We start from the raw sequence: 25,631 nt of genomic DNA on the forward strand, positions 1-25,631 counted from the left end.
CAATCTTGCAAGCACATACGGGAAATTGGAAGATCTAAAGGGAACGGGGAGTACTGGATCGACCTTGAACGGAATGGAAACCCTTTAAAGGTGTATTGTGATATGACAACTGATGGAGGTAAGTGCTGAAATAACATTTCGAATATAATTAAAATTTTTCTCGGTGAAATTGAAGAAATAAATGTTCCTTGTGTAAATGAGGCACAAGTGATTATGATTTGTTTTTGTGTGAAAAAGAGTTAGTGAACCCTAAGTAACCAGTGCAATACTAAATCAGACTCAAATCAGGGGTTAGAAATATCATTTTATTTGTTAGGTATAAAAGATAAATAAAACAGATAAGTGCTTAGGAAGCAGATCATGGGTCCTTCAACTTTCGAAAAAAAATAAAACAAGTCGTCGCCTTATTATCTCTTTTCCATGTATCAAAAAGGTTCAATTTGTCTTCGGTGTTGTCTAGAAATTACAAAAGGCCCACAAAAAAAATTAAAGAGGCTCAGATGATATCCTCAGTCGCCATGGTTGCCGTGACGATATGGTGTACTTGTTGAAGATTTTAATGGTATAACCACTGCGCGCTGGAAATACAATATATATAGTTTTAGAAAAAGGAGGAATCCTGCCATTTTATCTACATCTTTTTAACGATTTTCTGCAGGCACTAAAGATTGTAACTTGTAAATCTTTTGGGTAACTTTATTCAATATCTTGATGTACTCCATTGTATCAGCAAGTTCATTTGGCCTTAAAGTGCAAATCTCTGCTGTAGAGAGTCGTTCCGCTATGGAGTTTTGTCATCCAATCAAATTAAGAAGAAAAAGTATGAATATTATCAACTCTTGGAGAATTGAAAAGGAACCCAGACTGAGAGGTAATGCTGTAGATTGATACATAAACTTAAACAGAGAGCACTGGAATAAAATCCGTAAATAATTAAAAATAATGATTTGCTATCGTCAACAGTATTCAAAACACATCAGGCTGATAAGGCCGGGGAAATCAGTGAGAATATTTTCAAATAGATTCAGTTCCAATGTCATGACACAAAGCAAGGTTAAAAATTCCAGCTGATTAAAATAATGAAGATACAATTTCCCGAATGTTTTCAAATTTTATTTATATCAATATTGAATTATTTATCACTGAAACTGAATAGTGATCGCGATGAGGAAAAATTTCCTTTTTACAGCTTTGACAACATCTGAGGATCTAAGGATCAACGGAATGAGGTTGGAACGACTGTGAATGTAATTGCGGATTGATAAATGAAGATAAGAGTAATCACACTCGTCTTCATGGAATGACGTTTGAGAGGAAACCAAAAGAAAATCAATTTTTTTAGTGTACTATGAAATATGGAAAAGGAATTAAATGTATTTTATTATCACTAAGAGCAGGTGTTGGGAGTTATTTTCACAGCCCCCTCGCCTGGCTAGTCTTGACGATGATAGTAAGAAAACAAAAATTACTATGAAATTGTTATGAGGGTTTAAGAAAAATACAACACTGACAATTATGCACAAAAATATTTTTAAAAAAATTCCTGGTGGGAGGTTGAATCTCTTTTGTTTGCGTCAAGTGGTTGATGATTAAATCGATAAGAAACAAATTTTTTTTAAAGTTTTTTTCGGTTCCTTTCAGTTTCATTGTAATTTAATTACTTTGAGCTTATTTGCCCCTTGGTATTTAAACTAGAAAACTATAATGCGGTACGTAAATTATTAGGAAGCTTTGTTTATTTCATCAATTGTGAGAAAACCAACTTAAAACAATACAAGGTTGCGGAAAGAATTAAAAAGGCAGAGTTCATACGCAAAATATAATTTCTTTCGGTGCAACCACCGCCCCTCTGTACAAAACATTGAAATCTCTCTTTTGTAAAAGCTGCTGTTTAAAGAGCTTTCAATTGATTAAGTTACGACAAGAGTTCAAGGGAAGTTTTTATCAGTCAATGGCTAATACGGGTCCGATTCAGTTGGCCTTTACAATTCTTATCATCTCCTGCCTGATTTTATCTGTGATGGCAAACTCTGACTTATGCGGACGTGTCTTCGAAACTCAAGTTGGTAAGAAAAAAAGAAAACCCGTAGAAACTATTACTTCTTTTTCTTTCGATTTGCATTTGTTAGACAATCATGAATAGTGCAGTAACGATATTCTCCAGTTCTTAAAAGATTTTCCTGTACTCATAACTCCTAGATCATATTTTTGTTGGTAATGTCATGGAAAAGAGTGTTGTTAAAAACGAATTTGAATGCCAGGAGAAATGTATAGATGAAAGCCGCTGTAAATCGTGTAACGTTTACCTGGAAGAAAACGATGTTATTTGTGAGCTGAACAACAAAACTCGACTGATGAAAGCAGCTGATTTTAAAAAGAGGAGAGGATCTGCTTACTACGGTTTGGTGCAGGTAAGTTCAGTCGTTTGCATGAATTCCTTTAAATTACGTTTTCTTGGCTAATACTTAAATTCATTAATCGGTGATCTTGACAACTCCCGTTTCACGAAGTCGCGTTTTCACTCTTTGATTACTGAAACTACATATATTTTTGTTGTTTTAGCTCTTTCAACAAAGTTCGAATGGCAAAATACGATGGGAAATATATATTTTTGTTTGTTTGTTTGTTTTTAACTTTTTCAACAAAGTTCGAATGACAAAATACGATTTCTTCGGGTTTAGTGCTTACCTTGTCATCGATATTTATTTCGAGCGAGGAAATGAATCGACGAATTATATTTGCAGTTAAACAATGAAACTGGTTAGATGGAATTTCTTCTATATACTTTCCGTGCTTATTGATTTATCATTGGTGCTTATTGGAACTTAATTCCTGTCGTTGCAAAGTCCACTAAGAGTTAAGTTTAAATAAAGTTTATTGAAGTTCTCTGTCTCATTGCTTCCATCTATCTTCTGATTTTTAAAAAGAGTTTCTCAGTTATTTATGATCGGCAAGTTTACCAAAAAATACAATTCAATTGAAACTAAGAAGTAAAAATACTTCGGTTCCTGAGAAATGTGCAAAATTTCCTTTTCAAATAATTTAGTTGCTTTGAACTTGAAGAAAAAATGAATCGGAATTAACTATTAGAATCTGCAACCGTGACTGCAATATTTGATTATTTGAACATAAAAACGTCATCAAAATACATAAAAACTTCGAAAAACTTGAAAAAAATTTTTTAAAACTTTTCACCAAATATTTAGAGCCGTTTAATAATTAGATTTGACCGGTATAATATGTCCCGAATCTTTTTCAACGTAGATTTCCTGCATTGAAGTTTTTCACGATGAGAAAGCAGCGAAAAACTCCGGCCATTGTCATCCAGGACGCAAAGAGAAAGGCTGCCTAACACGTGAGAAACACTCCATGTTTTCCACTTCCATAAGCCCTTACCATGCAAGTTTTTTATTGTACCTGCGAGTGAAAAAACAAAGCAAAACAAAGACAGAAACACATACACGGGTGTGTCGTGATTCACATCTCATTCAGTACAGCTATATCAAGGAGAAATTTACGTTTGACTGCATATGTCACATCCTCCATGTCTATATTACTCTGCTGACCAAGAACAGCCATCCGCGACCAAGATGGTCCGAATGGATAAAAACATAGCACAACTATTCTTCAAAGCCAAATTATTTGGCAATTGACCCTGAACCATGACACTAAAAAATAAAACATATTTAAATTCGCAGCTGTACCTGGCTGGTCTTCCCGGCATCCTGCTCTGTCCTGCAAGCACATTTTGGAAGCTGGAGACTCAAAAGGAGACGGGGAGTACTGGATCGACCCTGAGAAGAATGGAAGTTCTTTAAAAGTATTTTGTGACATGACAACTGATGGAGGTAAGCACTGCAAATAACTCTTTTCCGCAATTTTGACTGTGTATTGAATAGCAAGGCTAAAGAGGTAAACACTTGTGGTATTTAAACCTTGGAAGAAATTAAAAAAAAACAAAACAAAATATACTGAAAAATGATTAAATACAGAAAAATATTCAAAGAATGCTACGGACAAAAGAAGACAAAACAAAAAAAACTGTTTTAGGGTAGGAGTTAAAGGTGTGGCCCATATTTTAAGTGAAAGTTCTAAAAGGCTGGAACCAAACCAGCAGGATTTTTTTAAGACTCCTTCAGAGCAGCAGGAGCTGAAAAACAGCGAAAAACTCCAGTTTGTGGTCAAAGCAGGGTTTCAATCTGGAGCCCTTGAGGTTATAACAAGCGAACAAAACAATTCTACTACCTTTTTTTCTTTAAATCGATAAGGCCGGTAGGTGGAGGGAGAGACCGTGCCTGTGCGGCGTGGCGCAAAGACATACCTAGAAGTAGCCAATTTTTTACTGTGAAAACAACAGTGAGTCATGGAAGAGCTGTTTCCGGTCTCCGAAGAAACGCGGTTCACATTTTTTTTTTAATATTTGGCAGGAGGCTGGCTCCTAATCTATAACGTTATTGCTGGAGGAACTGTGCCCCCCACCAATTTGAATATTGAAAACACATATGCAGGAGTCAGTCGCTACAGCGGCAACAGAATGGTTCTCTCTACTGACGGTATGCGAGAGCTGAGATCCCGCATGTCTTTCACTCAGCTGAGATTCCACTGCCGTAAACAGCAACATGGACGAACGTTTCATGTCAAAACGGCCGCGAACAGCTCTGGTGAAGCTGTAGTCGGGTTTTTCGGCGGTGATACCGACGTTTTTCCCAAAGCCTGTGGTTCATTTGAGAAACTCAAGGGAGACAACTCATTCCTTGCAAGTAGATGCGTGGAATGGGGGTGGGAAAACGGCGCTGATAATGTTGGAAAATGGGGACATGAAGGGTATAAGGAGCTGTATATGTACTCAGCATTCATTTTTGGTCACCATCATTGGGTCACGTTTTCAGGCCATGGCAGATGGGAATGTGATGACAGTCGAAACGATTTGACGCGCGGCGACTTTTGGAAGATTTATGTCCGTTAATTAATGCAACGCTTTGCGGCTCTTTAGTGGAAACCCCGTAACTGGCGTTGAAGGAGCAAACGAATATACTTTAAGATTAGAGCATCTTGAACTGTTAGCTTAAGATTTTTGCGCCTGTCGAAAATCCGTTCTTTATCCGTAATTGGCGACCTTCTCAAATCTAATGTACAAGTCATCTTCTGATAAACGAGTTGATTTTAAAGATCTTTGAATCAACTCATCATCTTAACAACTTGGCTAAACAAAAGTTAATGTAATATCTTTGTAACAACGTATCTGAAGGCATTATCGTTGTATTCTCAGAGACCATGGGGCCCCTCTCGGGAATTGGAATTTTTTGCAAATCTTAGCCGTTATTTCTCAAATTTTATGTGTTGTTATAGATAGGAAGAATCGCAATACACACCTGAAGCACGTCACTCAAGTTGTCAGGGGCGTGTACTTTAGGAAGCCCGCATTCTTTGTTGGTTTTGCTGTAAGAACAATGCTTCGGCATATTATGACACATTTTGTATCGATCATTGACCAATCAGGGATGAGAGGTCTCGCAGTTATCAGTCAAATTACCCTTCCACGCGACTCCTGATAAGATCATTCAATCTTTTTTTTTCATTTTAAATAGGTGTATTCCTATTTGTCTTACAGAAATTGTTGCTGTTTATCGCGGTTTTTTTAGGATAAATTTAAGCCAAGAAGTACACAACGAAGTATTGAAAAAGCAAGAAACGTTAGGCAGACATGAGTAGGAAAGGAGTTGGAATTCACAGCACTTGTTGCAGTTTCCATTTTCCGAAGTAAATTTAAGCTCAATAGATTTTAGTACTATGTACGAATCTCTTTTAGCCCTGTCGTTATGAAACCAATAGTTCAGTTCATTCATAGTTACCTCCATCTGTAGTGATGTGCTTATCTTGTTGTTAGTTGTTTTTTGCTTTGTTTTAATTTGTTTTTTTTTTAGCTCTGAATGCGAATCCTTATACTTGGGAATAAACATGAAACTTAGCTGACAGTTTCCATTTTGTTTTCATTTTTACTCACACATTATTATTATGGCATTGAAAGCGAAGTTTTAAATCAAGAACGATGAACTATTTTTAGGACTTTCCCACATGCTAACGTATGGCAGGATTTGGAACAATTTAAAAGGAATCTTTTTTTGTAAAATTACGCACCCCCTTGGAGCGATTTATTTCTCGCCCCACCTTTTTGTTTTTGTTAAAATGAAAGATTGCAGGTAGGATGTTCACCGAGAAGAAACTGAGCACTCGTTCCCAATATTACGCCTGCTCTGTTGGCTAGAGAATTGAAGGAAGCTTTTTTTTTCATTTTTTCATTTACAAATTTTATTTAATTGAGTTTCCAAGAAGTCTCCCATTACATAACCTGCTTATTCGAGATTGATAATTGATATTAACTAAAAAGTTAAGGTATCACAAAAATTAAAAGACATTAATTTTGTTACACTTAACAAATTTTTAATGGGCAAATATTATGTTAGGGCACTGTCTCCATTTCCATGACATCCAGAATTATATGGTTGAATTGTATGGTTGACAGTAAGGAGAATTACAAATTTGGTCTGGGAGTTAAAGAGTTAACCTTTGTTCTGATTATTGGGTGTGATTATTTTGGTTTTGGTTTTTCGACACTGCATGAAGTTTAGGTATTTTAGCAAGTAGAAATATAAATGGCATCACTGATAGTGTGCGATCAATGTTGGTTTGCTCTGGTGATCATCATTCATGTTTTGAATAAGAAATATAGCGTGTTATAAATAGGAGTAGGTTTACATTCACCAACACAGCGGTCAAACTTCTGCGCATGCGCAGACGCTATCACGCTGCTAGGACCAAGTTGTCTCACAATGGGCCGCAGTGTCTTAAAAGCTTATAACCTTTATGAGTTTAAAACAACCAGACACCTCTGAGCAAATAACCTTTGTGTGTGAAAAGTCTTAAGCTTTCCTGTTCTCTACTTTCATTTCCCTTTACAGTTCTCGAGGAACAGAACTTTGAGTCACAATGGTCGTTACTTACGTTTTCCTATTTAAATTTTACACGAAAAATGGGCGCACGGTTAGCCAAGATTGACTCATTTGCGCATGCCTTAAGTGTGGCCGCTGAATTGCATTCGCCGTCTGGTGTTTTGGACAGGCTGCAAAGATTCATCTGCAAGACCAGTAGGATGAGGCCTGAATAAAACGTGACTCCCATCCGCACCTTAATCAAACACTGCAAATCGAAAATTGAAGAGTTCTTGTCACCATATGATTTTATCGACTTTTAATTCAGCCGGTGGCTTGCTGATTTCTTATGTAATGCTAGATTGAGTGAAACGCCATAAAAGTTTTTTCATCTCGTGTCAAATGAAAAGAAAAGAAAGAATGAGAATTTACTTTCAATTTGTGTCTTCCTTATACGGACTAACCTAAAATAACACACTATTCACTTCGTTTACTCTTCAAAGATAAAAACTTATTTGCTCAGTGCTACAAACCAAATCATAAGTAACAGGGACATCAACACCAATATCAACAGCGAACTTAACCCTTGTTCTGTTCACAAGCACGTCAATATTCTTCAAAAGTAGACACTTTTATACAATGCCTCTCTCCACCCAGGAGTATACAGGGGTAACTACTGGATGGTAGCCTGGGTGGTAGATTTAGATGGACTGGACTTAGAGAGGGTAGGGAGGTAGAGTAGCCATACTCCCAATCGTCTCATGCCTCTTAAACTAGGATACACTGCGGCTAGAAATGCCCTGCTGGCTCGTAATACGACCTCTCCTTTAACTTTTCCTTACAAATAAACAGACGTCCTGCTCTAACTCACTAACATAACACTCGTTAGGCCACTGACCTCATATCCCGATTCGTCCTTATGATACAACAAACGAAAGAATTCCCCATGATGTTTGAGGAGGTTAAAACGGAGGAAATTATTGCTATGAAAACGACAGCTAAATCTGACATCGCTCAGAGGACATTGTAATCTTTCTGGCCCCGGTTGTTCGAAAGCCGATTAAATTATCCCTCGATTAGAGGTTAATCGACGATTAAATTTCTTATCCCAAGGATAGCTAATCTAGGTTTAAAATAACGTTCCTGAAAGCAGATTTATCCCTTGATTAACTATCCCACGATTAAGCTGAGGTTAAACCAGTCAAACCGGTTATTAAGAGCTACGCGGCTACGCGCGAAAACAAATTGGAGGGAAAAAATGGCGGAAAGGGAGAGTGCACATGGAAGTGGAAACCAAACGAAAGACAGAAAAAGAAAGCATAATTTTTCAGTTTATGACATTGAAGTCATCACCGATAATGTCAAAAAAAATCTCGATTTAATCCAATCCAAATTAACGAATGCTGTGACCAATAAAAATAAACAAATGCTATGGGAAGAAATAACCCAAGCGGTAAATGCGGTGGGAACAGCCAAGCGAACAGTCACGGAGGTAAAAGACAAGTGGAAAAATCTCCATAGCATCGCCAAGAAAGAATTTGCAGAATTCAAGAGGGAGACCAAGATAACTGGAGGTGGTCGGGCTCCAAAGTCGCCGAGTGTTGCCAGCAAAGAGATTATTGAGGTGCTTGAGGACACGCCGGCGTTCAGCGGTTTGATTGGCTTTGAGACAGGTTTGTAAACAATTCTCTATTGTTTCTAGGAAATTGTAGACAGTCAACCGGCCATGTTGTTTCGGCGGGGTTTTCAGCTTATCAATCGCTTTCCCGTCTTTGAGCATACGAAATGTTCGGACACAAGGGAGGAAAAGATAAGTTTGCATGTTTTTTTTTTCCAATATCCGTAACTGTATTAATCAAGTTTTACCTTGTTTAGTTTATTATCCCGTCACATTTCATGAGTGTACTTCACTAAGCGAAGGCTGCTACGGAGAACTCCAAACCGGTTTTCTGCTTTTGCGGCATTTATAGGGTTGCATTAGATTAAACCCTGTTTGAGCTGAATATAGACGAACGCTCATGACGGACTGTCAGTAATTTAGCAGACATATATATAAATTTCAGCTTCACTTGATTAATTCATATGTCGAAGATTGCATAGCTCCGTCATTTTGGAAAGCGATCTGAGGAGTGAGACAAAAACCTTTGATTTCGAAGAATGTCTTGGATACGGTTTATAATTTGGTTAAAATTTGTTTTGCCAAAGACAAAGTGCTCCTATTGTTTCTTTATTTATCTTGTACTAAGGAGTGTTCTTCAAATATTTACGATCGGCTATTTACATGTATAAATAACTAATTTTTATTATTTCGTTTTGACGCAACTTTGTTTATGTTTCTGATTGACGAAATAATTTGTTGTTGTACCTGTTATCATGTCCTATTTTTTCGATCACTAAACTGTGGTACGGTTCTCGTTGTCGATTCACTCTGATTCCCCTTTATCTGTCTAAAATAAGCTTAACTTTTGGTACATGATTTACAGATTTTAAAAGCATTTTCGTGAATGATTTCACTGAGTTAAGTCTACCAGTACACAAATTCATTTTATGAAATTGAATAATTTATTTTTTACATGTTTAAGCCTCAGATTCCTTGCGGGAGAGATGCTCCTTCTGTTATTTCATTTATGTGATGCATAAAACTAAATTCACACTTTTTGAGCCTGAGTGAAACCTTAATTGTGCTTGAAATATTTTGTAGGAGAAGATGCTCATTTACCAGCAGAGTCTGCGAAGACTGTGTTTGAAGAGGACTGTCTGAGCCTTAACGAAGACATGCATTCTTCACCAGCCAAGGCTGATGAACAGAGGAAGCCTTCAAAAAGGATAAGTAATGGCGATGTTTTAAAAATGCAGTACGAATGCCTGTGTACTCAGAAGGAAATGTTGAATCTTAAAAAACAAAAATTGAAAATGCAAATTCATCTTCTGGAGCAACAGGTCAATGCAAACCAAACCTTCGCAACTGCATTAAATGCAAATTTTGTAGTTCCCAATACCGATTCATTTTAAAGGAGGAATAGTGTAATAAGTCCTCTTAAAGAAATATTTTGGGCAAATGTTGTTCTCATATAATTTATTATAAAACATACACAATGTATTTTGTTCTCAAAATGTATTTTGACATAATAAAACAGATTCTTGAGTCAAACTTATTATAATGTGTTTTTTTCAACCAGAAACCCCTTAAATGCATATATGAATTTTTTATATTTCATGGGAAGTTAAATTAAGAGCAAAACTGATTGCATGAGGCAGAAATACAAAAATTAAAAATTGTCAGAAAAAGGTGTTGCAGATGTGGTCTCGGATGACCTTGCCATCCTCTGGACCCCGGAAGCAAACAAGATTAGGTTGATCATCAACCTCAGCATAGCCATCCAAAGGTTCCTTTCTCAGAATTGCAATGTTATGTAAAACTGCACATGCTCCGATAATGATGGACACTTTTTCTGGCTTCATTCTGATCTCAGAATGAAGCAGATGGAACCTTCGCTTCCACCAGCCAAAGGCTTGTTCTATTGCCACTCTTGTTCTTTTGTGGGCACTGTTGAACTCTTGCTGCTTGTCAGTGACTGGATTCAGGTAAGGGGTCATCAGGTATGGCTTGCAAGGGTAACCACTGTCACCCAACAGTAAACCATCTTCCAGGGACTGGTGTTGGATATTAAGTTGTTGGCCAATTCTTGAATCCCTAAATATGAAGCTGTCATGGGTGCTGCCTGGCCATCGTGCTACAATGTTGGTAAACATGCCTAAAATAAAACAGCAAAGAAGTTATGTGACCAGTTCTCAGAATCTCATCTCAGTTTATAACAAAAATGTACTGCAGAGAGAAACGACAATAATTGTGTCTATGATGAACTGGGGTAACTGATACAAATATTTAGTTTACTTGGAAAACCTTTTCATTGTTTAATTTGTTTTTTGAAATTTGGGAGACTGCATCATTTTGAAATCCCTGCTGATTGTTGCACTCTGTTGGTCATTAGCTGAGCAATATATTCACAAATATCCCACATTATTTCTTGCTTTTTTCCCTTTGTTTTTTACTTTTTTATACTGTCACTAAAATATTGGTGTGATAATTTTGGTAAATTTTCTGTATGTGTGTTTGCAAACCAAACTCCACCTATACCATTTGACTCAAAAAATATTTAAAAAAAAATTTTTTCAACACTACTCTCATTTCCTGAATATGTGAAACTGCAATCTAGTAACTCCCAACAATACAACCCCATAGCAGCTGGTGTGCTAGAAATCTCAATCTAAAACCTTCCATAAGAGGAGTACCCCTCCCTGCCAAAGGTTATTTTGCAATTTTTATAGAACACTAATTGTGACATTTGAGTATTTTACCTACCTTTGTGATTGCAAATTGCTTGCACATTTATGGAATGGAACCCTTTACGATTGACAAAATCGTTTTCGTTTTCATGTGGTGCCTGAATCTTGATGTGAGTGCCGTCAACACAGCCAATTACCCCAGGAAATCCCCCCTTAGTAAAAAAACCGCGTTTGTTTTGAAGTATCTCCTCTTCGGTCGATGGCCACTTGATGAAGTTTCTTTGTTTCTGTGCAAGGGCAAGCGAAACTTGACCGATTATACGGGACACGGATGACTTTGACAGGCCCAGAGTATCTCCAATAACTTGAAGAAAGCTTCCGGAGGCGAAAAAGCGCAACGCTACAAGGACTTGCACAGTTGTCGACAAAGCACGGTTTCGAGATGTATCTCTTTCAAGATCGTCGCGAAGGAGCTCAGGGTAAAATTTCCGCACAGCCCCATACTTCATTATGCATTCAGTTCTTGAATAGAGAAAACAATGACTAAAACAATACATTGCCATTGGGAAAACAGATTTGTTTTACAATAGTATGGGGCTGTGCGGAAATTTTACCGAGCTCAGATAAAAATTCTATGGACTCTCGGCCAAAACGATATCGACTTCTCAATTCTTCATCAGTAAAATTGGACAGGGAAAAGTCGTCTGGTAGCCTAAATGTCCTTTCTTTCCTTCTTGGGGCCGGCATTAAGCCTAATCCGCCAAGTAATAAGTCGGCCATTTTGTTTTGTTTGGGGAAAGTTTTCCCTCGATTAGTGAGTTAATCCACCTCGCTAGGTGTGTTAAAGTTAACCTTTATTTTAACCCTGGGATAGTGCTAATCGCGCTTTCAGGAACAGAAACTAATCGTGGGTTAAATTTTATTCTTGGGTTAGGGCGATTTAATCGTGGGTTAGCGCTAATCGGCTTTCGAACAACCGGGGCCTGAACTTTAAAAGAGAGAAGATTGATGAATAAGAAGTAACACTGTCTTGCGGTTATCGAGAATTTTCGCCTACTCGAGGTATCTTCGAAAAAATAACACAAATCTAAATTCATCATACTATTAAACCAAAAACTTACATTTTTTCTAAGCTCTCCAGATAACAGTTTCTATTTTTTGAGCCAATCAGATATCAGCTGAACGCATCAGAATATTTCTTTGTCTCGACGCACTTTCGAATTTTGAAAAGCGCACAGGATGATACGCTGTTTTAACAGTCTTTTGAAAGGATTATTGGGCTTTTTGCGACTTTGAGTTTTCAAGATCACAAATAATTAATATTCATGTAAAAATTGGGACCAGATAAAAAAGTCCGGATAATCGAATAGTCCGGATAATCGAGGTCCGGATAATTGAGGTTCGACTGTACATTAAAATCAATTTTTTGAAACAGTGATTAACAATTATTTACCAAAGTGGAGCTAGAGAGGCAAAACGGCCAAGTAAACATCCAGCACTTTCACTGACACCGAAGTGAAGAATTATTTTAGTACATAGCACACAGAGCCTAATGAATTAGTTTGTCTTTGTCAAGATACCGCGAAAATGGTCGAAAATTAAACTCTTGCTGTTCATTAATCACTTTCGCACCAGCCAATCAAGGCGCGCGATAAACACTGTTCATCTGTGTCACATATAAGGCTCCGTAAGGTTTTGAAAGGTTTATATTGAATTCTTCTTTAATGCTCTCGACTAGTCGCGTAGTCGCGTAGGACATCGATTTTTTTTTTCAGAGGGCATGGTAACGAATCCCACAATCTGATTGGTTCTTCACCCGGTCAGTAGTATTTTCCTATCTCTGACCACGGGCAACGGTAACGCTTTAGTGAGTCGCAGAGTACATCCCTACTCCGTTACCATTTTTCATAAATATCCCTCGTTTTTCCGGCTAGGCAGTATTTTTTACGCAAAGACGCCGGTCACTACCTCAAGCTGATAATTATTATCTCTTTAATTTGCATCACCTTAATTTTAACTACCATTTACTCGCTAACAAATCAGTTTATGGAGGATCTTTCCGTTTCATTCGGGTTCTTTCGGAAAGAATTTCCTTAGGTTTTTAAAAAACAGATATATCATTTACCGGCTTAGGGTCGATTCCTATGGTGAAAAACCGTGACTGAGGTCTTGAAAATGTTGCCCGAGGCCGTTATATATCCGTTAAGTTTCTGCAAAAGTAATGTGTTGAAGCACGAGTTGGTGATGTTACCTGTTCACAAAAAGCTTGCAGTCTGATGCAAATTATTAGGTTCACCTAAGTCTCAAGTTGATTACGTTTTTGATATGTTCTCGGAAACTCTATCAACGTTCCCAATAGTTCTTTAGTTTAAAAAGAGTATATTATTTAGAACGGCTATTCGTGATCACTTTCTTAATTAAGAGAAAAAAAGTTACTCAAAGGATGAAAGGGATAAGTTTTTGTCCTCTCGTGCCATGCGAATAAAAATAAAGTAAAAAAATCAATTTTCTTTTATTTTGTATTAATTATGTCAGGCTTCCTGTGTGGATGTATTTCGTGAGCAAAGTTGATCCATTAATTGGAAATTCCTCAAAACAAAAGCCACCCTGTTGATTTGGCGAATCAGATTATCAATGATAATGGTAAGAGCAGAAACAAACTCTCCTACTACTACAACGAACAAAAGAAATTTTTATGCAAACTGAAGAGCAATAAAGCGATGAATAAAAAGGAATCATGAATTGTAGACAATAAGTATTTCAGTTGTCATTCAATGACGCTCTGCTTACAGAGGAAGGCAAATATAAAAAAGCTGATATGCAACAAGAAAACTAGGGAACTCCACCTCGACAAGATAAAACGGCCAATTTTAGCATGGCTGTTTTATGGCGAACCCAGTTTGCCACTGTTACTCTTAACATCCTTTTGGGAATCCCGTTTGTCCTGGCGAACAAAGACTTTTGTGGAAGCGTTTTTGAAACTCAAGTCGGTGAGTAAATATTTCGAAAAAAAGAAAACCAAAACCAACCGATTCTTACACTCTCTTTGCATAGCTAGTAGTTACTAGAAAGAACTTTTTTTTGCCTTTCAGACCATGCTTTGGTGGGTCATGTTATCCAGACAAATGTTGTTGTGGACGAGTTTGAATGCCAGTTAAAATGTATGGGAAATAACAGCTGTAAGTCGATCAATGTTCATCCCAGTGATAGCAATGGAAAACGTAGCTGTGAGTTGAATAATAAAACATGGCAGATGAAGCCAGGTCATTTCAAAAAGAAGAAAGGATCTACATACTATAGCTCTGTTCAGATGGGTTCTGGGTTGAGCAGGTTTGTTGATAACTTTCCTATCTTAGTCACTGCCAAGAACAATGTTTCGGAACTACTGCTGTATACTAATTAAAACTGAGAGAATCAATCGTTATTGGCTTATAAGAAGGCGTTCACTTTGTAAACAGAACACCAGGCACTTAAAAGTCTCGTGCAAACGTTTCTCCGAGCGAGTCTTAACTATCTTCATTTTTTAGCAATTCCTGTTTGCAACACACTGCGAACCAAAAGGTTTCTTTTCTGCTTGTATAGCATGTTCTGAGTGTTGACATGAGTGTAAGGGCAACGTCAAATTTCATTTTTGGAAACGCACATTAAGCGTCTGAATACTGATAACGAGAAAACAAGCTTTTGTGTACTCTAAAAAACAATCGATGGCAGAACGGGAAGAAAAACGTTTAACTTTCTGTTTTACTAATCAGGCCTCCTGCATGGATGTTTCCCGCGGCGCAAACAAATAACTAAAAGCGGCCAGTGTCATCCGGAATACAAAGGAAAACATTGTGAAACACGTAAGTGGTGAGACTGTTCTAGAAAAGTTCTACTTTACACGTTGCCAAACAAAATACATGAAAATTAAGTGCAATGAAGATGGTGTAAACTTCCAATTGGGGACTCCTTTTAAAACGCATTTCTGAAGATACATGCGGACAATCATGTTCAAGTTTGCGTTTAGCTTTTTCTCCTATTCATAACATCTTAACTGGTGTGCGAAGATTAATAAACTCATTAAGATTAAAGCTCATTTCCTTTTCAGCTACCAGAGGCTTATATTTCAATCAGCCTGGTCATTCGTGTAAGGACATCCGGGACTCAGGTTTCTTTCAAAAAGACGGAGAGTACTGGATCGACCCAGAGAAAAATGGAAGTTCTTTAAAAGTATTTTGTGACATGACAACTGATGGAGGTAAGCATTGTAAATAACTCGTTTCTGTAATCTTGGCTGTGCATAGAAGAGCAAGGCTGCAAAGGCAACCTTTGTGCTGTTTGACCCTGAAGAAAAAAATTGCTGCAAAATAATTAAATACAGAAAAAATATTCAAAGAATGCTACGGACAAACAAAAACATCTGTTTTAGGGGAGGAGTTTAAGATGTGGCCCGCATTTCAAGTGAAAGTGCTAAAAGGCTAGAGCAAAACCAGCAGGATTGTTCAAGACTCTTTTAGAGAAGTAACAGCAGAAATACAGACAAAAGCTCCAGCTTGAGGTTAAGCAGGGTTTTTATCTGAAATCACCGAGGTGATAACAAAGGAACAAAACCATTCTACCAACTTATCTTCTTTAAATAGATAAAGCCGGTAGGTAGAGGGAGAGATCATACTTTTGCGCCGTGGCGCAAAGGCATAACTAGAAGTCCCCCATTTTTTATTGTAAGAGAAACAGACTTGTTTCTGGTCTCCCAATAAGTGCGATTCACATTTTCTTTTTTAATTTCTGGCAGGAGGCTGGCTCCTAGTCTATAACGTTATTGCTGGGGGAACTGTGCCCCCCACCTATTTGAATATTGAAACAACATACGCAGGAGTCAGTCGTTACAGCAGCAACAGAATGGTTCTCTCTGTACGGTATGAGAGAGTTGAGATCCCGCATATCTTTCACTCAACTGAGATTCCACTGCCATAAACAGCAACATGGACGAACGTTTCATATCAAAACGGCCGTGAACAGCTCTGGTGAAGCTGTAGCCAGGTTCTTTGCCGGTGATACCGACGTTTTTCCCAAAGCCTGTGGTTCATTTGAAAAACTCAAGGGAGACAACTCAATCCTTGCAAGTAGATGCGTAGAATGGGGAACGGAAAACGGTGCGATACGTGTTGGAAAATGGGGACATGAAGGGCATAAGGAGCTGTATATATACTCAGCATTCGTTGTGGGTAGCTATCATTGGATCACTTGGCCAAGTTCGAACGCTTGGCAATGTGATGATAATTTTGAGATAATTTTGAGAAAATTGTTACATCCGGTGACTTCTGGAGAATTTACGTCCGTTGATAACTTTGCTGTTTCTTCTGCCTTTTAAAACATTTAGACACAGGCATTCGGTACTATGATGTGAGGAGTTTAGAAAATTTCTGCATCCATCCTTTATTCATAAGTGGTAACCTCCTCATATTTAATAAAAAAGTCATCTTCTGATAAAAAAGTTCATTTTAAAGATCTTTGAATAAACATGTCCTCTTAACACCTAGGAAAAGCAAAACTTTACTGTTATATATTAAAAACCTCCCCATATTTAATAAACAAGTTATCTTCTAATAAACAGGTTCATTTTAAAGATCTTGAATTAACTTACCCTCTGAACACCTTGACAGTAAGTAACAGCGTATCAAAGGGACTATTGTTGTATTCTCAGAAACCGTCGGGCCTCTCTTGGGAATTGGTATTTTTGCATCTCTGAAACATTACTTCTCAAGTTGTATGTACTATTATGGATAGGAAGAATCGCAATATACACCCGAAGCACGTCATTCAAGTTGTCAGGGGCGTGAACTTTATGCAGCCCATACTCCTGATAAGATCATTCAATCTTTTTTCATTGTAAATAGATGTATTCTTACATGTCTTATAGAGAATGTTGTTCATCGTGGATTTTCGGATAAATTAACGCCAGAAGTACACAATGAAATATGTAAAAAGCAAGAAACGTTAGGTAGACATGAGTGAAAAGGAGCTGGAATTTAGAGCACTTATTGCAGTTGCCATTTCTGAAGTAAATTTAAGCTCAACAGATTGTAGTGCTGTGTATGATTCTCTTTTAGCCTTGTCATCATGAAACCAATAGTTCAGTTCATTCATAGTTACCTCCATCAGGAAGGATTAGCTTATCTTGTGGTTAGTTATCTTTTGTTTTGTTTTAATTTGTTTGGTTTTTTTTTCCTCTGAAACCGGATCCTTAGACTTGGGAATAAACACGAAACTTAGCTGACAGTCTCCATTTTTGTTTTCATTTTTACTCACACATTATTATTATGGCATTGAAAGTGGAGGTATGAATCAACAATAATGAACTATTTTTAGGACATCCCCACACGCTAACGTATGGCGGGATTTGGATCAATTTAAAAAGGAATTATATGCTTTGATGCTTATTGTTTCTTTCGTCACCACTAGAACAATGGCTGTGAGGTAGAGTACCTTTGTTCAAGATCACAAGATTCACCCAACATTTTCTACGTCTACGAACAAAATTAATCGAAATTCTAGAAACTGAAAACTCCTATGTCGACATAGATACTCTAATTAATAAGATGAAAGATTAATTATTAATTGTAATTATGTTTAGTCTGTAGTTTTCCTCTTTACATATTATCCTAATACCTAGATGTTTGTAAGCAAGGAAGATTAATGTCTACACGTTGTAATTGTATGTGAATATTTATTGTATAAAATTGTGTAAAATTATTTGTCAACTGTCTGGCTTACGCATGTAATAACTATCTGATGTGAACAAATAAACTTTGTTATATATATTTCTCTCCCGAAATGCATGTTTTCACGGGTGTTTGAACCTACAACAAATAAGCCAATATATCATACATAATAATATATTGGATTATGGATTATATTCGTATGTTTTCGAGTTGAATTTTTAACGACTTATCAACTGAAAGGTCGCTCTAAGATTTCCTCCAAACAGAAAGGCAGCTTTCAGATCTTCCCACCTGTCACAAGTTCGGTCAATCTTGCTGCATTTTTCATCCGCAAGTTTTTAGCTCTTTGTTTCGTAATTGTTTACCGAAAAAGTGTACGTTTTCGTGAGCCACAACTTGGCTGGATTTCATACCACCGGAAAAATTGAAATTGACATGATGGGTAAGGTTCACTTTGTGATTGACAACTGTTCTCTCATTAGCCAATCAAATACTTCGGACCATCGAACCTTTAAGGTTGCTTTCGAAATGTTGTGAAAATTTGGAGAAGTTTGCTAACTCCTTCAAAAAAGAAAAAACCTTAACTAGACTCGCACTTTTGTTTTATGAAAAAAAAAACGATTTCTCTAAAAAAGAGAGGAAAAAAAAGCCCTCAAAAGCACTAAAAAAGACTAAAATATCAACTGAAAAAGAGCGTGCTGTCATTGGTTGAAAGAGCGTGCTCTTCCAGAGTACAGAGCTTACCTAAAGCTGTCACGCCATCTGCCAAATTGTATTGTGTCTGACCATTTTTCGGACTTCTCTCGGACTTCTCTTTTGCTTGTTTTCGTTAACTGAAAGTGAAATTTCGGAACAAACGAGCTGGCAAGTAGCAACCGAAGAACCAAACAAAGGTTTGTAAACATGCCAAGCACAGTAATTTACGTTATTACAACGCAAACAGAGACGAAAACTAAACAGATCGAGTTTTTAAGGTTTTCTTACTTAGTTAGATTGCAAGCTTATGTACGATAATAAAAATCAAACATAGTTAACACTGGTATAGTATATAAAGTTTTGTGTTCAAAAACAAAACAGAACAAAACAGAAATTATGAAAAATATAGCCAAACTGGCACAATTGTTAAATTTCATGCTAATCAGGAAGGTTTCAGAGCGACTGCGATCATGCTGAGGTCCATCGCAGCTAACTCATCATGGCGATTTACGGTAATCGTAGTGTAGAAACAGCCGAGTTTGACGGCGCTGTCATTCCAAGCAATCTTCATGTTGCTGTGAATTCGGCTATCGTACATTCATAAAACACACGCCTTAAGCAGTTTGTTCTCTGATTGTTATGTAAAAAAACTTGCGTATTTTTATGAGTTATCATTTGGCCGGATTTCACTGAACATTTCAGTTTCAGATTCTGCATTAGAGACTAACTTCAGACTAACAATAGAGAAAAACTTCAGGCAAAAGTGGTAAATTCGACCTGCCTAACTATTTGAGTTTGTAAACTATTGCAGATTGTGAACTGGGATGGTTTGATATTTTTGACAGCTTTAGTCTTGTCAACCAATCTGATTATTTGGACCATTATAACAAGGATTCCTATTGGCTTATTGTAGCGTGCTTTATGACAGCATGGAGCATTCTGACGACACCGTCGTTCGCTTTGGCAATAAATTTTGCTTTGAAAGTAATGTGTAGGAAATTTTAAGGATTCTTTCTCTCTAATTTTGAAAATTGATAGTAATGTGTGGGGAATTTTAAGAACTCTTTCTCCCCACTTCTTTCGTGCTTTGGCCGCTTCCTGCGTGATATACAACATAATAGAGCACAGTCAAGGCTACTCTATTTGTTATTTATGGTTAAACAGATGCATTCCCGAGAAAAGCGTAAGAGTGCTAAAAAAATATAGCTCTAGCTGATTTGGCTGCTAAAGGCGAAGCAAATATGGGGGGTCTTCATTTTGTCTTTCTCATTGAGCATAAAACGATCTTGTTAATTTTATGGGTTACAAGGCAGAGAAATTCGGAACTTGACCTTGTTTTTCTATTTATCGATCGGAGAGCAGAGAATGACAAGAAAAAGGTATGTTATTTCGTACAGACGTAGCGTTTAAAGGTGACTTATATATATCCGTTCCGGCACGAGTTGGTAATGTCACCTGTTAACGAAAAGTTTGCAGCCTAATGCAAATTATTAGTTACGCTTCACCTTTAACTCTCAGTTTAATTACGTTTTTGGTATGTTCTCGGCATCTGTATCGACGTTCTCAATAGTTCTTTAGTTTAAAAAGAGTGTATGATTTTGAACGGCTATTCGTTACTTTTACGCGATATAAGGTGATCAGAGCTAAATGGATGTAGTCCACTTGTTAATAAATTAAGACAAAAATAGTTACTCAAAGGATGAAATGGATTGTCTTCTCGATGCCATGTAAAATATAAACAAAGTGAAAAAGTCAATTTTCTTTTATTTTGTTTTAATTATGTCAGACTTCCTGTGTGGATGTTTCTCGTCAGCAAAGTCGACCCATTAATTGCAAATTCCTTAAAACAAAAGTCACCCTGTTGATTTGGTGAATTATAATATCAATGATAATGATATAAGTGGAAACAAACTTTTCTATTACTGCGACGAACAAAAGAAATTTTCATGCCAACTGAAGAGCAATAAAGTGATGAATAAAAAGGAATCATGAATTATAGATAATAAGTATTTCAATTGTCAGTCAATGACGCCTACTTACCTAAAGAGGAAGGCAAATATCACAAAGCTGATACGCAATAAGATCACTAAGGAGCTCCACCTGGGAAAGATAAAAACGGCCAATTTTAGTATGGCTGTTTTATGGATTACCCAGTTTATGATTGTTACTCTTAACATCCTTTTGGGAATCCTGTTTGTCCTGGCAAACAAAGACTTTTGTGGAAGCGTTTTTGAAACTCAAGTCGGTGAGTAAATACTTAAAATGAAAAATCAAAACAAAAAAATGAAAAAAACCATTCTTATACTCTCTTTCTTTAGCTAATAACTACAGGGAACGCTTTTTTCCTTTCAGACCATGCCTTGGTGGGTCATGTTATCCAGACAAATGTTGTTGTGGACGAGTTTGAATGCCAGTTAAAATGTATGGGAAATAACAGCTGTAAGTCGATCAATGTTCATCGCGGTGACAGCAATGGAAAACGTAGCTGTGAGTTGAATAATAAAACACGGCAGATGAAGCCAGGTCATTTTAAAAAGAAAAAAGGATCTACATACTATAGCTCTGTTCAGGTGGGTTCTGGGTTGAGCAGGTTTGTTGATAACTTTCCTATGTAATTCACTGCCAAGATCAATGTTTCGGTACTACTGCTATATACTAATGAAAACTGAGAGAATCAATTGTTATTGGCCTATAAGTAGGCGTTCACTTCGTAAATAGAACACCAGACAGTTTAAAATCTCGGGCAAACGTTTCTCCAAACGAGTTTTAGCTATCTTCATCATTTTGCAATTCCCGTTTTGCAACAACCCGCGAACTGAAAGGTTTCTTTTCTGCTTACATAGCGTGTTCTGAGTGTGAGTGTGTTCTTAGTGTAGGGGCAACGTCAAATTTCCTTTTTGAAAACGCATATTAAGCGTCTGAATACTGATAACGAGAAAACAAGCTTTGTTTACTCTGAGCAACGATCGATGGCAGAACGGCCGGGAGGAAAAAAGTTCACCTTTCTGTTTTACTAATCAGGCCTCCTGCTTGGATGTTTCTCGCGGGCGAAAACAAACAACTAAAAGCGGCCAGTGTCATCCGGAATACAAAGGAAAACATTGTGAAACACGTAAGTACTTGGACTGTTCTAGAAAAGGTTTACTGAACACAAAGGTCACAGAGAATCCAGCTGGTGCTATCTTAACTCAAATCCAGTGCGCGTCTTTTTGAAAATTCAAGTGATGCTCTCTTTAATTAATGGCCTCATCAAACTTAAGCTGTTTCCATATGGCTCCAACGTCAGAGTTCAAGGGTCATGAATCAATACCATTTAAAGGGGGGGACGTTGTGATTTTCAGTTTTGTGATTCTGGCTATTTCTTTTATCAAATTTTTGGTTTTTGCGCTGAAAAAATTAGGTTTTTTGGTTTTGGTGTCTCTATCTGTTTTTCCTTTGTGGGGCATTTGGTTTCCAGTTTTCGGAAGAGATACCAGCGGTTTTTCAGATGTGATTTACGTTGTTAAACGAAATACATGACTATCAAGTGCTCTGAGGATAGTGTAAATTTACAATTGAAGACTCCTTTTAAAACCCATTTCTGAAGATAAATGCGGACAATCATGTTCAAGTTTGCACATAGCTTTTGTCCCTTTTTTCAGCGTCTTAACCGGTGTGTGAAGATTAATAAACCCATCAAGATCAAAGCTCATTTCCTTTTCAGCTACCAGAGACTAATATTACAATCAACCTGGTTATTCCCGTAAGGACATTCGAAATTATTTGAGAGGCTTATATTACAATCAGCCTGGTAATTCCTGTAAGGACATCCGAAATTATTTGGCAATTGACCCTGAACCACAACGTTAAAGAATAATACATATTTAAATTCGCAGCTATACCTGGCTGGTCTTCCCGTCATTCTGCACTGTCCTGCAAGCAGATTTTGGAAGCTGGGGACTCTAAAGGAGACGGGGAGTACTGGATCGACCCTGAGAAAAATGGAAGTTCTTTAAAAGTATTTTGTGACATGACAACTGATGGAGGTAAGCACTGTACTGATAACTCTTTTCTGCAATATTGGCCGTGTATAGAAGAGCAACGCTGCAGGGAAAACCGTCGGGGTGTTTGTCCCTGAGGAAAAAAAAACAAAACAAAACACACGCGAAATAATTAAATACAGTAAAAACATTCAAAGAATGCTACTGACAAACGAGGACAAACGAAAACATTTGCGTTAGGGGAGGAGTTTAAGGTGAGGCCCGCATTTCAAGTGAAAGTTTCAAAAGGCTGGAGCCAAACACTTCTAGAGTAGTACGAAATGAAATACAGAGAAAAACTCCAGCTTGTTGTCGAAGCAGGGTTTCAATCTGGAGCTATTGAGGTCATAACAAGCGAACAAAACTATTCTGCTATCTTGTCTTCTCTAAGTAGATAAGGTCGGTAGGGGGAGAGACCGTACCTTTGCGCTGTGGTGCAATGGCATAACTAGAAGTAGCCCACCTTTTTGTTGTAAGAACAACAGAGGGTCATGGAAGACTTGTTTGCGGTCTCCTAAGAAATGTGATTCTTATTTTCTTTTTTAATTTCTGGCAGGAGGCTGGCTCCTAGTCTATAACGTTATTGCTGGGGGAACTGTGCCCCCAACCAACTTGACAATTGAAAAGACATATACAGGAGTGAGTCGTTACAGCAACAACAGAATGGTTCTCTCTCCTGGCGGTATGCGAAAGCTGAGATCCTGCATATCTTTCACTCAGCTGAGATTCCACTGCCGTAAACAGCAACATGGACGAACGTTTCATGTCAAAACGGCCGCGAACAGCTCTGGTGAAGCTGTAGTCGGGTTTTTCGGCGGTGATACCGACGTTATTCCCAAAGCCTGTGGTTCATTTGAAAAACTCAAGGGAGACAACTCAGTCCTTGCAAGTAGATGCGTGGAATGGGGGTGGGAAAACGGCGCTTATCATGTTGGAAAATGGGGACTTGAAGGGTATAAGGAGCTGTATATGTACTCAGCATTCATTTTTGGTCACCATCATTGGGTCACGTGGCCAGGCCATGGCAGATGGGAATGTGATGACAGTCGAAACGATTTGACGCGCGGCGACTTTTGGAAGATTTATGTCCGTTAATTAATGCAACGCTTTGCGACTCTTTAGTGGAAACCCCGTAACTGGCGTTGAAGGAGCAAACGAATATACTTTAAGATTAGAGCATCTTGAACTGTTAGCTTAAGATTTTTGCGCCTGTCGAAAATCCGTTCTTTATCCGTAATTGGTGACCTTCTCAAATCTAATGTACAAGTCATCTTCTGATAAACGAGTTGATTTTAAAGATCTTTGAATCAACTCATCATCTTAACAACTTAGCTAAACAAAAGTTAATGTAATATCTTTGTAACAACGTATCTAAAGGCATTATCGTTGTATTCTCAGAGACCATGGGGCCCCTCTCGGGAATTGCAATTTTTTGCAAATCTTAGCTGTTATTTCTCAAATTTTATGTGTTATTATAGATAGGAAGAATCGCAATACACACCTGAAGCACGTCACTCAAGTTGTCAGGGGTGTGTACTTTATGAAGCCCGCATTCTTTGTTGGTTTTGCTGTAAGAACAATGATTCGGCATATTATGACACATTTTGTATCGATCATTGACCAATCAGGGATGAGAGGTCTCGCAATTATCAGTCAAATTACCCTTCCACGCGACTCCTGATAAGATCATTCAATCTTTTTTTTTTCATTTTAAATAGGTGTATTCCTATTTGTCTCACAGAAATTGTTGCTGTTTATCGCGGTTTTTTTAGGATAAATTTAAGCCAAGAAGTACACAACGAAGTATTGAAAAAGCAAGAAACGTTAGGCAGACATGAGTAGGAAAGGAGTTGGAATTCAGAGCACTTATTGCAGTTTCCATTTTCCGAAGTAAATTTAAGCTCAATAGATTTTAGTACTATGTACGAATCTCTTTTAGCCCTGTCGTTATGAAACCAATAGTTCAGTTCATTCATAGTTACCTCCATCTGGAGTGATGTGCTTATCTTGTTGTTAGTTGTTTTTTGCTTTGTTTTAATTTGTTTTTTTAGCTCTGAATGCGGATCCTTATACTTGGGAATAAACACGAAACTTAGCTGACAGTTTCCATTTTGTTTTCATTTTTACTCACACATTATTATTATGGCATTGAAAGCGAAGTTTTAAATCAAGAACGATGAACTATTTTTAGGACTTTCCCACATGCTAACGTATGGCGGGATTTGGAACAATTTAAAAGGAATCTTTTTTTGTAAAATTACTCACCCCCTTGGAGCGATTTATTTCTCGCCCCACCTTTTTGTTTTTGTTAAAATAAAAGATTGCAGGTAGGATGTTCACCGAGAAGAAACTGAGCACTCGTTCCCAATATTTCTCGCCCCAGCTTTTTATTTCTGCGAAAATTAAAGATGGCAGATGGCACCCGTTCCCAATATTACGCCTGTTCTGTTGGCTAGAGAATTGAAGGAACCTTTTTTTTCATTTTTTCATTCACAAATTTTATTTAATTGAGTTTCCAAGAAGTCTCCCATTACATAACCTGCTTATTCGAGATGGATAATTGATATTAACTAAAAAGTTAAGGTATCACAAAAATTAAAAGACATTAATTTTGTTACACTTAACAAATTTTTAATGGGCAAATATTATGTTAGGGCACTGTTTCCATTTCCAGGACATCCAGAATTATATGGTTGAATTGTATGGTTGACAGTAAGGAGAATTGCAAATTTGGTCTGGGAGTTAAAGAGTTAACCTTTGTTCTGATTATTGGGTGTTATTATTTTGGTTTTGGTTTTTCGACACTGCATGAAGTTTAGATATTTTAGCAAGTAGAAATATAAATAGCATCACTAATAATGTGCGATCGATATTCGTTCGCTTTTGCGATCATAATTCATGTTTGAATATGAAATATAGCGTGTTATAAATAGGAGTACGTTTACATTCACCAACACAGCGGTCAAACTTTTGCGCATGCGCAGACGCTTTCACACTGC

At 37.4% G+C, this 25,631-nt stretch overlaps 3 protein-coding genes and 1 pseudogene across 4 annotated transcripts; all 4 read left to right on the plus strand.

The window, feature by feature from the left end:
* The first annotated feature begins 1,798 nt into the window (after positions 1–1,798).
* LOC149039327 (uncharacterized) lies at positions 1,799–5,588 on the plus strand. The gene is made up of 5 exons (XM_089185384.1): positions 1,799–2,066; positions 2,200–2,411; positions 3,265–3,355; positions 3,699–3,848; positions 4,428–5,588. The coding sequence occupies exons 1-5, from the start codon at positions 1,952–1,954 to the stop codon at positions 4,964–4,966; spliced, it is 1,107 nt and encodes a 368-aa protein (XP_089041510.1). The 5' UTR covers positions 1,799–1,951; the 3' UTR covers positions 4,967–5,588.
* Positions 5,589–7,966: 2,378 nt separating this feature from the next.
* Positions 7,967–10,084, plus strand: LOC149039328 (uncharacterized). The gene is made up of 2 exons (XM_089185380.1): positions 7,967–8,602; positions 9,631–10,084. Exons 1-2 carry the CDS (start codon positions 8,188–8,190, stop codon positions 9,939–9,941), a joined length of 726 nt encoding a protein of 241 aa, XP_089041506.1. The 5' UTR covers positions 7,967–8,187; the 3' UTR covers positions 9,942–10,084.
* A 4,007-nt stretch (positions 10,085–14,091) lies between these two features.
* Positions 14,092–16,538, plus strand: LOC113664627 (uncharacterized; annotated as a pseudogene). The gene is made up of 5 exons (XR_016180570.1): positions 14,092–14,206; positions 14,309–14,530; positions 14,969–15,058; positions 15,304–15,453; positions 15,988–16,538. The product of XR_016180570.1 is annotated as an uncharacterized LOC113664627 (transcript).
* A 3,992-nt stretch (positions 16,539–20,530) lies between these two features.
* Positions 20,531–24,739, plus strand: LOC113664630 (uncharacterized). Its single transcript, XM_089185318.1, has 5 exons — positions 20,531–20,858; positions 20,966–21,183; positions 21,635–21,725; positions 22,489–22,638; positions 23,189–24,739. Exons 1-5 carry the CDS (start codon positions 20,639–20,641, stop codon positions 23,725–23,727), a joined length of 1,218 nt encoding a protein of 405 aa, XP_089041444.1. The 5' UTR covers positions 20,531–20,638; the 3' UTR covers positions 23,728–24,739.
* The last annotated feature ends 892 nt before the right edge of the window (positions 24,740–25,631 follow it).

This window comes from Pocillopora damicornis, chromosome 10, assembly GCF_964200805.1.
Source record: "Pocillopora damicornis chromosome 10, jaPocDami1.2, whole genome shotgun sequence".
Lineage (NCBI taxonomy): Eukaryota > Metazoa > Cnidaria > Anthozoa > Scleractinia > Pocilloporidae > Pocillopora > Pocillopora damicornis.

Excerpts from the sequence above, each read along its gene's own strand:
- LOC149039327 (XM_089185384.1), top strand. The coding sequence starts at position 1,952 with ATGGCTAATACGGGTCCGATTCAGTTGGCCTTTACAATTCTTATCATC. Across the intron at positions 2,067-2,199 it reads TGTCTTCGAAACTCAAGTTG|ATCATATTTTTGTTGGTAAT; the intron begins GTAAGAAAAAAA and ends CATAACTCCTAG. Across the intron at positions 3,849-4,427 it reads TGACATGACAACTGATGGAG|GAGGCTGGCTCCTAATCTAT; the intron begins GTAAGCACTGCA and ends AATATTTGGCAG.
- LOC149039328 (XM_089185380.1), top strand. The coding sequence starts at position 8,188 with ATGGCGGAAAGGGAGAGTGCACATGGAAGTGGAAACCAAACGAAAGAC. Across the intron at positions 8,603-9,630 it reads TTTGATTGGCTTTGAGACAG|GAGAAGATGCTCATTTACCA; the intron begins GTTTGTAAACAA and ends AATATTTTGTAG.
- LOC113664630 (XM_089185318.1), top strand. The coding sequence starts at position 20,639 with ATGACGCCTACTTACCTAAAGAGGAAGGCAAATATCACAAAGCTGATA. Across the intron at positions 21,184-21,634 it reads CATACTATAGCTCTGTTCAG|GCCTCCTGCTTGGATGTTTC; the intron begins GTGGGTTCTGGG and ends TTTACTAATCAG. Across the intron at positions 21,726-22,488 it reads AGGAAAACATTGTGAAACAC|CTATACCTGGCTGGTCTTCC; the intron begins GTAAGTACTTGG and ends TTAAATTCGCAG.